The 11,834-nt window shown below is 42.5% G+C and overlaps 1 protein-coding gene across 1 annotated transcript in view; it reads left to right on the top strand.

Moving 5' to 3' along the window:
• The first annotated feature begins 821 nt into the window (after positions 1-821).
• LOC124040262 (piggyBac transposable element-derived protein 5-like) overlaps positions 822-11,834 on the top strand; it is a 41,245-nt gene continuing 30,232 nt past the window's right edge. Inside the window, exons 1-2 of the mRNA XM_046357267.1 lie at positions 822-1,457; positions 5,606-6,036. Of these exons, the coding sequence (XP_046213223.1) occupies positions 1,154-1,457; positions 5,606-6,036 (735 nt within the window). The 5' untranslated portion in view covers positions 822-1,153. The remainder of the gene's footprint in view (positions 1,458-5,605; positions 6,037-11,834) is intronic.

Raw genomic sequence — 11,834 nt, 5'->3', positions numbered from 1 at the left:
TCACCGGATGTATAATGTGAAGCATCCGGTTGGTGTTTCCACTCACTACCAAATATGGTGATGAGAGGAAGTCCATTGGCCAGCATTGGGAGAAGATTTTTCTCATTTATGAAACATTTGATCTCAATGCAGTTTTATTTTTCCAAAACTAGTATCTGTTACAGAGTGGGCTACGTTTTGTAGACTTTAACCTGTGCCAAAGTTTTAAAAAAAATAGTCGTTTAGGAGTGCAAGGGCAAATTGAGTTATTGCACACGCGCACTTCAAATAAAATATGCAACTACATTGTAGAACGCGCCAATAGGCTGTCGCTAGCTCGTGCTTGGCTCTGTCAACCTCCTTGCGTGTTCTGCACACTATGATTCATTTTCTATCTTGGGCTAGTTATACAAATCTTTGGAACCATACCAACAAGTAAGATGACTGGGGCGACCCCGTCTATTGCACCCCCACAGGGCGCCAAGGGGAACGTTGTTTGTTTTATTCTAAGCATGGTGGTCTTAGAAACAGATTTTATCATACAAATCCTGACCTGCTGTTGCTCTTCTTTTCACAGGATATCATTCAACATTTTCAAAAATGACTTTAAATAGTTCCTTTTATTGCAATGTCATTGGATAATCATACATGTATTTTATATTCATATCATAAGCAAAAATCAAGTTATGGGGTATATGCAGGTTCTAACCGCATCAGAACACAATTCTGCTTTAATACCGTAAGATTTGACGTTACAGTGAGATAACAACGCTATTGGCCAGTACAGGAGAGCAACCAGGTCAGCTGACATGTAGATACCGCGTATTCTGTGAGGTCTCTACACAGTATGAGCCACCAACGAAATTGCTGGCCCAACCAGGATGCGCAGAGAGTGATACATATTGATTATTTCGGTCTCTGTGCGCAGCGCGGAGGGGAACTTCAGTAGCCTTGATGAGGACAGCTCCCCTCCGGTCGATGCTTTGAAGAAAGGGGAGAGCCGAAGTTATCACATCACAAGTCAAGTCTGCAGTAGGCCTAGCATAATTATCAAACGCGCACAGTGGGGAGTGGACTGTCATCTCCCGTGGGTAGGTGTGTGTGGCACGGGTTTTTCCCAGTATAGTTGCATGCCGAATATTGTGTGGTAAGCTACCAAGTGCATCGACGAGCGATGGCGGAATGTGGAATGAAGGCGCTGGAGGCGGCCCGCTCACGCTACGAGAGCTTGCAGATTTCAGATGATGTTTTTGGGGAATCGGGAGATGACAGTAGCGACAATCCCTTTTACAGCACTTCGGGTGACTCGAATTCGGATAACTGTTGCTTGGAGGCCGGGGATGATCAAAGGGCAGGTGAGACTGGGAATTGTCTAAACGGAGGTCCACCCGGGTCTATCTCAAAGACTCAAGCAGAGGAGGATGGATGGAGCGACACACTGCAAGATATCACGGTGGCCCCCTACAATGACACATATGGTATGTAATTTCAAGAATAAAGCCTGGCTTGAATTAATAGGTTAAGGTCATTATCTCCATCGTGTGTGTGTGTGTGTTTCTCTATCTCGTGAGCGTGCGTGTCCATCTAATGAGTAGCCTATGATTGTAGGTCCTGATTGAACAGCAGGCCCAGAGAGTGAGAGAGAAAAAAAGGCAAAGTTTCCTTTAATTAAGGATCATGACACAATATGTATGAATTTCTTGGAGAATTGTGGCTTATATGATTGGTCAGAATCTTAGAAACAGTGAAGTGTCAGTCTGGGAATGTGGTGGAGACACCGGACAATGAGTTAACAGTGTGTAGCTCAGGAAATGGAAATGGGCATAGAGGACATGTTGCAGAGGAGCCTAAGTGAATTAAAGACAATATTGGCACAGAACACATGTTTGAGCACTCTCTGGCTCTCTTTCTTGCTCTAGCTCTCTCGCTCTCTCTCTCTCTGCTCTCTTTTCACTCCTCTCCAGACACAAATAACATTGTGCAACATCTTTGCCAGTTCGGCCACATGTATTTGCCAACTAAGGCATTGTAGTATGCCAATGCATATTTTGGACCAGCTGCCATTGTAAAGGAATACTGAGCAGTTGCATGTCATGGTTAAAGGGGTAAACCATACTAGTACCAGCAACAACCTAACCAAATATGTAATATTCTTATCCTTACAAATGTCCTGTAAAATTGTCGATGTACTGTATTGCATTGCAGATGATTATCAGTCATATAGAAGTAAAAAATAGCATTATGGATGTATCACACAACAAGTGTAGGTTGAGGTTCCTGCCTTCATCATTACTCTGTTTGAAAGCACTGTCACTGAGACCAAATGTGACTTGCAAATAAATGCCCCCCTCTCGATAAATGGTGGTCTGGGGGTGCATTGTGCCACTGTCACCACGTGAGAGAAAATCATGCCATCTGCCTGTAGGCTTTGGTATGGGCATCAACACAGGCAGTGACAGGTGGTAGTGTTCGCCAATGCATTTCAGGTACAAGGCATTGCTTTGGGAATCACTTCAGCATACAGAAGTCTTTGTACTTTATAGTCTACACTACAGTATGTGTGGCTGTCGCATTCTCCACTAGAGCCTCGTTTGTTTTCTCACACTCACCACCAATAGCATTGGGCCAGTAACCAAAAGGTCGCTGGTTCGAATCCTCAAGCTGGCAAGGTGGAACATTCTGCCGTTCTGCCCTTGAGCAAGGCAGTTAACCCCCCAACAACACCTACTCCCCAGGCACCGATGACATGGACATCAATTAAGGCAGCTCCCCGCACCTCTCTAATTCAGAGGGGTTGGGTTAAATGAGGACGACACATTTCGGTTGATTGCGTTCATTTGTGCAATGGACTAGGTATTTTCCTATAAGTTATTTGAGACTTTTGACACAAATGGTAGTGCTGGCAGGTGTATCGAATGAGCAGTAAAAGCTTGTCTGCATCAAACCCATTAGTAGATGAGCAAATAGGCAGGACACAGGGCTGGTGGGGCCAGGAAAGATGAACATGAGGTGGTTCTGTGGTAAGGTTCACTCGACATAAGGTTTGGATGTGGTAAGCGTGTGCTCACTGAGGACAAGGATGTCCAGTGCAAGGTCCCACTAGACACAACATGTTCATGTGGAGCTTGTGATGTGGGTTTGACTCTGCTGACAGAGTAAATATGGGAACATTACTCCTACATACATAAATAAAACCTTTAAAAAATGTCTGCACAACATGCAGTTTTCATAGGCAAAAATGAGAGATTGAGTCGGTATGATTGATATTTAGTCCATTATGAAAATCACAGGTATAACAGGGATAGGGAGTACTTAGTAAGTATGTCCATGGGTCTGAAATGTCATCCTATTGGTTTACATCATTATCCTAGTAAAATCGCTGCGGTGATGCGTATGCACATTAGGACAACAGTATATTTTATTACAGTATAATGTATAACAATATATTATGTCAAATATTTCTGATAGAAAGGCTTTAGAATCAATCCAGCTCCATTTCACTTTATTGAATGTCATATACGTTATCTACAATATGTTCCTATTATAAACACTGTACCGCAGTATTTTCAGTCATTTCAGACCTATTCATGTCAAAAAGGTGCAAGTCTGTTTCTGTGCCAGAAAGACTGACGTTTGATTTCAAAACCTACATAATCTGAATACCAACCCCCTGCATTTAGTGTGTACATTACTGTAGCTGTAGAATCAGTGTCTTCCCACTTGGCACAGATGTCAATTCAACTTCTATTCCACGTTGGTTCAACGTAATTTCGTTGAAAGGATGTGGAAACAGTGTTGCTTCAACCAGTGTGTGCCAGGTGGATTACTTTTGTGGTAAACACAGCCAACACCGTCATCTTTTCAATCTGAATGATTAATCAATCCTAATAAAAATGTATCTCTTACAGAATATGTACCATTATATGTTTATGTGGAACTCTCCCATGTGGTTGTTTGTTGCCTGACAGAAGACCTTACATCCTAGTTTAAATATGAGCTATAAAGGCAGGATTATGGGAGAGTAGTATATGCAGTGGTTAGTGAATCCTTTTGAGGCTCCTCTTACTGATGTCTTCAGTAGCAGAAGACTTCTTAAAATCCTTAATCCTATGCTATCAGTTCATGGTGTGGGATAGAAATCATTTATCGTAGTGTGCTGAAAATGTGGGAAAACTCTTCTCGGGATGGAATTCTTAATCAAGGGAATACAACGATTCTATTCCATAAAAAAATATTTATTATGCATAGTATTTTTGATATGACTTTTGTTTATACTGTATTGCTTTTGTGGAAACATGTATGAATCTGTCTTTGGAAATCCCTGCATCTAAGGCAGTCATGCTGTATTTTGCTATTAAGTTTGAAAGTCTACTGGATTACATTCGTGGTTTTTGAAACAATTTCTGCAGTGTGAGACACCCTTTGGCCTGAAGCCTACTTAGATGTATCTCTCTCTCACAGGCTGGGTTTAAGGAATTGGTGAGCTACAATAGTTAAACTATACAGGACTAAGTGCCTAAATGTAACAACTTGTAACATGGTCAACCTGGCCTGTACAGTCAGTGCAAGAGCAGTAATGTAAAAATCTACTGTATTTATTCAGCAAACGAAACTAGTTAATTTAGCTCCTTTTTAAGACTCAACATTTTCCTTATCTCTTAGAGACATTAGAGAGGACATGAGAATCTTCCTTTTAGCTAAATGGCTTTTTAGAAATGGTCAAACCCAAACAGTCTTCCTTACATGGTTAATTGGGCCTGAATTTAGACGGCTGTTTAGAGACATTTTCTCACTCCAGTAAATGTGCTTGCTACAAGTTTGCCAAGAAAAATAGGTCTGACTCTCTCTCACACGAATAACAGCTGATAATTTTATTACACCTCATGGATCATCAGCTTTTAATTGAAAGGGAGTCACGCCTGTCTATTCTCTATTAATTGGCTCTAAATGCTAGAGTTCCCTGTCTGGAAGACTAAGTCAGTCTTAAGGGAGGACCGCCTTACCCAAGGTGTGTTTAATCTTACACATTGCCAATTTAGTTAAATGAGAAGGTAAGATTTTCAGTCACCAAGTTGGCCTTGACTTGATTAACATGCATGGAAACTAGTATGTCAATATCGATGAGTGGGCTTGACCTAAACAAGGTTATAGCTGTCGGCTTGCATAGGCAGGAATGAATTGTGTTTCATCTGACATGTTCGAGACAAGACAATGGCTGTTTTCATCCACGATAGTGTTGTAACATATTATATTAATGAACCAATTCTTCAAGCCCAAAAAAGCGGTATTCTTGTTTCGATGACATTATGGTTACTGTCATGTTGAATAGAAGTTGATTGCAGCCATAGGGTTGACAGTGACCTACAATCCAAATCACAAAAACTGAGCTTTTTTAGAGTACAAAATAACTATGCACAAAAGAGCTCCATACTGTCAAAGTACTACAATTAACTTCTTTATTTAATTTTTAAAATCAGTCGTTTAAAAGTAAGACTCAATTTACAAGTAATGTGTGATTTGATGCTGTCAAATGAAAATAACAATCTGAGGCAGGTTTTGAAGTGGGCGAGTGATGCTTTGAATGCAGCTCCATCATCCGTGTCTCTGTCTCTCTCTCTGTCACCAGGCCCTATCCAGAGAATGCCAGCCACAGCCACTTGCATGGACTTCTTCCAGCTCTTTGTGCCCGACAACACCATCCAAAACATGGTGACGCAGACAAACATGTATGCCAAGAAGTACCAGGAGCGCTTCGGCAGCGACGAGGGCTGGCGGAATGTGACGGTGGCCGAGATGAAGGCCTTCCTGGGCTTCGTGACTTCCACCAGCGTTCACCGCTGTGAGTCAGTGCTCAGCATCTGGAGCAGCGGCTTCTTCAGCAATCGCAGCATTGCACTCAAGATGAGCCAGGCGCGCTTCGAGAAGATCCTCAAGTACTTCCATATCGTGGCCTTCCGCTCCAGCCACAGCAGCCATGGCCTCTACAAGATCCAGCCCTTCCTGGACTCACTGCAGCAGTCGTTCGGCTGCAGCACATTCCGCCCCTCTCAGACTCAGGTATGGCGCTGGGCTGCTGTGTGAACTGTTTAGCTTTGGACACGTTTAGTACAGATAACTAGGGGTTGGAGCCAAAAATATTTATTTTCCCCAATTTCTTTTGATCTGTTACACTGTTACGACCAGCAGAATAATGTTCTGAACCGGTCGAACCAAAGAAAGGTAGGATTTTTAGAGTTCCTTTTTTAGCCTGTGAAATACACCATTTTTTTATAGTTAGCTCATTCATTTACTTCACCAAGCAGTGTGGATAGAGGAGGCAAGATAGTTGTTTACATGTGTGATGGGCAGACAAGTGTAGCCTATGGCGCAAGATGTGACTGAAATGTTGCGGGTGGGGAGAGTGCAAGAGTGGGTTGAGGAGGCGGCACTGGGCATCTTGTTATGACATGCATTGTCTGAATTAGGACCACAGAATTATACCTAGGAGGAGCGGCTTCTAGGGAGGAACTTTGAATGTCCTTTGAGCTAGCTAGCTATATAGCTGGAGCTAGCTACCTATATAGCTTGTGTGTGCAGAGGGGCACCAGAATTAAAAACACATCTTACTTTTTGTAGTTAATAAATTCAACGTTAAATGTGATAACTAGGCCTATATTATCTTTAACTAGCATTGAAAATGAATCCATTGTTCTCAAGCTAATTAATCTCTCCCTATCTTCTGAATTACACTTGTAACGTCAGTACAGTAGGGGAGGGGCATGTAGCCTAAATATGCACACACACTAGCAAAGATTTTCAGCATTCAGGCAGACACTGGAATATTTTTCTGAGTGACAGAGTGAGGGCTTTGCATAGGTGTTTTGTTGGTGTTTTTTTGTGGAACTAGAAAAAATGGCCTGGAACATAAAATAATGTTATTAAGCAGTTCTCATGCTTTTAAAATAATGGTTCTGTTCCAGAACTGTATGAATCACTTTCGTTCCCGGTTCTGATTCTGTTCCTTGAAAAAGGTTTGTTATTTTCCAGTTTTCAGTTCTGTTCCCTGAACCGGTTGCAACACCTGCAGATGACAGTTACATTACATAGAGTTAAATTAACCATTTTAGATCATAACACCTTTTAGATCACCTTTTAGATAATACGCATCAGTTATTGTATATTACAGTTCAGTATCCTGCACTGTAAATATTTACAACACAGACACAGGATATTACAGCTTGGTGTACCCAGCTCTGGGTACATTTAGAACAGACTCAAAATACAACACAGTGTTCTTCAGATAGGTAGGTTGTCTTTTGGACAAACATTCCTGGAACAATAGTACATTGTGTCCATGTTTGTCCTAGTTTAGAACAGACTCACAGTTAATATTCAGCTTCCAAAGCAGTGTTCTGTGAAGAGTAAACTTGTTTTCTGTCTAATTAAACTCTATTCAAATGTTAATCTCACATCTGGCAGCAGCTGAATAACATGTATTTGGGTTGTCTAATCAAGAGGGATTGGTTGAGATTAAGTTCAGAAACAAACCAAAGCACACTGAATATCCTTGCTGCATTTATTGAATTGATTGACATGCGCCAATTTGCAACCTCCCATGAAGATTCCACCATCTCTTTCAGAACCTTGCCAATGTGAACTTTTCTGAAAGGAGGACAACCTGTCTGTGTTTCTGTGCCAGGAAGAAGTGGGCTGGGAGGAAGAAGTGGGCTGGGAGGAAGAAGTGGGCTGGGAGGAAGAAGTGGGCTGGGAGGAAGAAGTGGGCTGGGAGGAAGAAGTGGGCTGGGAGGAAGAAGTGGGCTGGGAGGAAGAAGTGGGCTGGGAGGAAGAAGTGGGCTGGGAGGAAGAAGTGGGCTGGGAGGAAGAAGTGGGCTGGGAGGAAGAAGTGGGCTGGGAGGAAGAAGTGGGCTGCGAGGAAGAAGTGGGCTGCGAGGAAGAAGTGGGCTGCGAGGAAGAAGTGGGCTGGGAGGATAAGTTGAAATTCTGTTGACCTTACAGAAATAATTACATGTGATTGCCACTGTGTCAGGCCATGGCAGGGATTTCTCATACCTGTCCTCTGTTCTACTTCAGTTTTAAGTTACTGCTTTGACACAGACATCCCAATATAACAACCAATATGACAATCAAATTAACAACCCATATAACAACCCATATAACAACCAATATAAATCACGGGGTGGCAGGTAGCCTAGTGGTTAGAGCGTTGGGCCAGTAACCGAAAGGGATCTGGATTGAATCCCTGAGCTGACAAGGTAAAACAAATCAGTCGTTCTGCCCCTGAGCAAGGCAATTAACCCACTGTTCCCCGGGCGCCGAAGACGTGGATGTCGATTATGGTAGCCCCCGCACCTCCGATTCTGAGGGGTTGGGTTAAATGCGGAAGACACATTTCAGTTGAATGCATTCAGTTGTACAACTGACTTTCCCAATATGACAACCAATATTACATTTTAGTAAAGAAATAAGAAGGAATGCAAATGCCCAATCAAATTTTATAAATTGTATAACACTTGTTAGGGCTGTGATGATACCAGTATCGCAATATTTCTTTTCCATGCCAAAATTAAAACACAAAGCAGACCAAACTCTGTGGTCCTTTCAAAGCTCAACTAAGAGCAATAAACAACTTCTCTGATAGAAAACGCTTCCATTCCGCGATGAGTATTAGTGAGGTTGGGCACTGATGTTGGGCGATTAGAAGTTGAAGTCGGCGTTCTAATTCATCCCGAAGGTGTTCGATGGGATTTAGGTCAGAGCTCTGTCCAATCAAGTTCTTCCACACCGATTTCGACAAACAATTTCTGTATGGACCTTGCTTTGTGCATGGGGCATTGTCATGCTGAAACAGGAAAGGGCCTTCCCCAAACTGCTTCCAACTTTGTGGTAACACAGAATGGTCTAGAATGTCATTGTATGCTGTAACGTTAAGATTTCCCTTCACTGGAACTAAAGGGCCTAGCCCGAACCATGAAAAACAACCCCAGACCATTATTTCTCCTCCACCAAAAATTACAGTTGGCACTACGCATTGGGGCAAGTAGCATTCTCCTGGCATCTGCCAAACCCAGATTTGTCTGTCGGACTGGCAGATGGTGAAGCGGGATTCATCACTCCAGAAAATTATTTTCCACTGCTCCAGAGTCCAATGGTGGTGAGCTTTACACCACTCCAGCCAACGCTTGGCATTGTGCATGGTGATCTTAGGCTTGTGTGCAGCTGCTCAGCCATTCAAACCCATTTCATGATGCTCTCGATGAACAGTTCTTGTGCTGACGTTGCTTCCAGAGGCAGTTTGGAACTCGGTAGTGAGTGTTGCAACCCAAGGACAGACTATTTTTACGCTCTACGCTTCAGTACTCTGCGGTCCTGTTCTGTGAGCTTGTGTGGCCTTCCACTTTGCGGCTGAGCCATTGTTGTTCCTAGACGTTTCCACTTCACAATAACAGCACTTACAGTTGACCGAGGCAGCTCTAGCAGGGCAGAAATTTTAAATTTGACAAACCATCCTATGACAGTGCCACGTTGAAAGTCAGTAAGCTCTTCAGTAAGGCCATTCTACTGACAATGTTTGTCTATGGCGATTGCATGGCTGTGTGCTCCATTGTATACACCTGTCCGCAACAGGTGTGGCTGAAATAGCCCAATCCACTAATTTGAAGCGGTGTCCATACACTCTATATACACAAGTATCTTAGATTCATTCTGAGTATTTTGTGGAAGTAATACTGGCTTTGTTCCTATGGTATCCCATGGGAGACAAACGTCAATAACTGCCACATCGAACCACATTACCAAGACTGATATTTAGTTTTTCTCAATGAGAAACAGGTTGAATCAGTGCATTCATTCGCTCTTTAACCTCTTGGGTAGGGGGCTGTATTTTGACATCCGGATGAAAAGCGTGCCCAAAGTAAACTGCCTGTCAGCTAGGATATGCATATAATTTGTAGATTTGGATTTTAAAAAACACTCAAGTTTCTAAAACTGTGAAAATAATGTCTGAGAGTATAACAGAACTGATATGACCGGTCGAAACCCAGAGGACAAACCATCCCCCCAATTCTTTTTTAAGTGGCTCCCATTATGGCTGTAGTGTTTTCATGCGCGTGGATGAGTGCGTTTTTTTGTTGTTTATCTCTGGTAAAGACTAACGATTCTCCGTCTTAAATTTTATAATTTTGTTTACGTATTAGGGTAACTGAGGTTAGATTATAAACGTTGTTTGGAGAAGTTAATTGGTAACGTTTGGGATTAATTTTGTATGCATTTTGAAGGAGTGAAACCTGTGGATTATTTAATGAAGCACGCCAGCTAAACTGAGTTTTTGGGGTTATCAAGAAGGACTTTATCGAACAAAAGGACCATTTGTGATGTAACTGGGATCTTTTGGAGTGCCAACAGAAGAAGATCTTCAAAGGTAAGGCTTTTATTATATCGCTATTTCTGACTTTCGTGGCGCACCTGCCTGGTTGAAAAATGTTTTTCATGCTTTTGTATGCAGAACACTGGCCTCGGATAATCGCATGGTGTGCTTTCGCCATAAAGCCTTTTCGAAATCTGAGACAGAGGCTGGATTAACAAGAGGTTCAAATTGATTTTGATGTGTGACACTTGTATTTTCATGAATGTTAAATATTTATATTTCTGTAATTTGAATTTCACGCTCAGCAATTTCACCGGATGTTGTCGAGGTGGGTCACTTGCAGAACGCCTGCACCAGAAAGGTTAAAAACCCGCTGTATGTAAAATATGCTATAGCTTGGAAAATAAATAAATGTAACTCTGGATGACAACATAATGATGTTTGTTTCCAACATTAGGGCTGTTTTCCTAAAGAAGTAAAATCTGCTTTGTGTTTTGTTTCCTTGCCACGATTCTAACAAGTATCGTGATACTGGTATCGTCCCGGCCCCAACACTTGTATCTGAGAATAACTCTAGGATGCGCCCAATGTGTCAGTCAAGAAGTAGTGTATTCTCTGCTATATACACAGTGTACAGGAGGCTGACAGAGTTTTCCTCAGCGTGCTCCCTGGTGATTAGGCATTGCGCGTTGCATGTAAATTCCCTGTCAGACTTGGCGGATCAAAGCAGGGCACTGCTACCTCCCGAAGCTGACAGGAGAGGAGTTCTGAGAGGGCATTTCCCTTCCCCTCTGCTCTGCTTCACTCCCAGGAGTTTAAATGGAAATGAGGCAGACTCCCACAGTCAGAGCTGAGGAATTGGGAATGCACCTTCACACCACAGCCTCTGTCCTAGAGGTCAGGGCTCCAAGGCTGGAGTCTGGACACAGCACTGATGACAGTCTCAGTATCTCAGCTCAGATAAGGGTGTTTCTCTCTCTCTCTCTCTCTCTGGTTTTCTTGTTTTTTCTCTCTCTCTCTGTGTGTGTGTTCAATCAATCCAACAGGCACTGTACAAAACCTTTTATCATTTGCCAATGCAAATACTTTCACCCAGACATTCATTTTCTTATTATCTTCACTTACTGCCCAGTACCATCTAGTCCAGTAGCTGTGAAGGTATGACGTAAAACATACCCTCCATAGCTCCACAGTGGGATGTGCTGCTAACATGTCTCTGATTGGGCTACCTTTGCCAGGGACTCTGATCAGCACAGACTAGTGGTGGATGTCCTGTCTGAAAAATGAATGCATTTTCCCTGGCTGTGGTGAAGAAAAATTGCCTACCCAAAATGTTCCATGTACTGTTTTTTTTCTGTCTGTGAAGCCTACCTTCTTCAGCTTCTGCCTTTTACAGATTTACAGTAGGATCTTAATTTGAGCCAGTTTGCTACAGCAGAAAATGAATCCTGCAGCAACAGGAAATGTTATTTAGTATGTGGATTATAATTAA

The sequence above is a fragment of the Oncorhynchus gorbuscha genome, linkage group LG07 (assembly GCF_021184085.1).
Source record: "Oncorhynchus gorbuscha isolate QuinsamMale2020 ecotype Even-year linkage group LG07, OgorEven_v1.0, whole genome shotgun sequence".
In the NCBI taxonomy this organism is placed as follows: domain Eukaryota; kingdom Metazoa; phylum Chordata; class Actinopteri; order Salmoniformes; family Salmonidae; genus Oncorhynchus; species Oncorhynchus gorbuscha.
The sequence above is the reverse complement of the archived record's forward strand: the minus strand, read 5'-3'. Positions and strand labels throughout refer to the sequence as shown.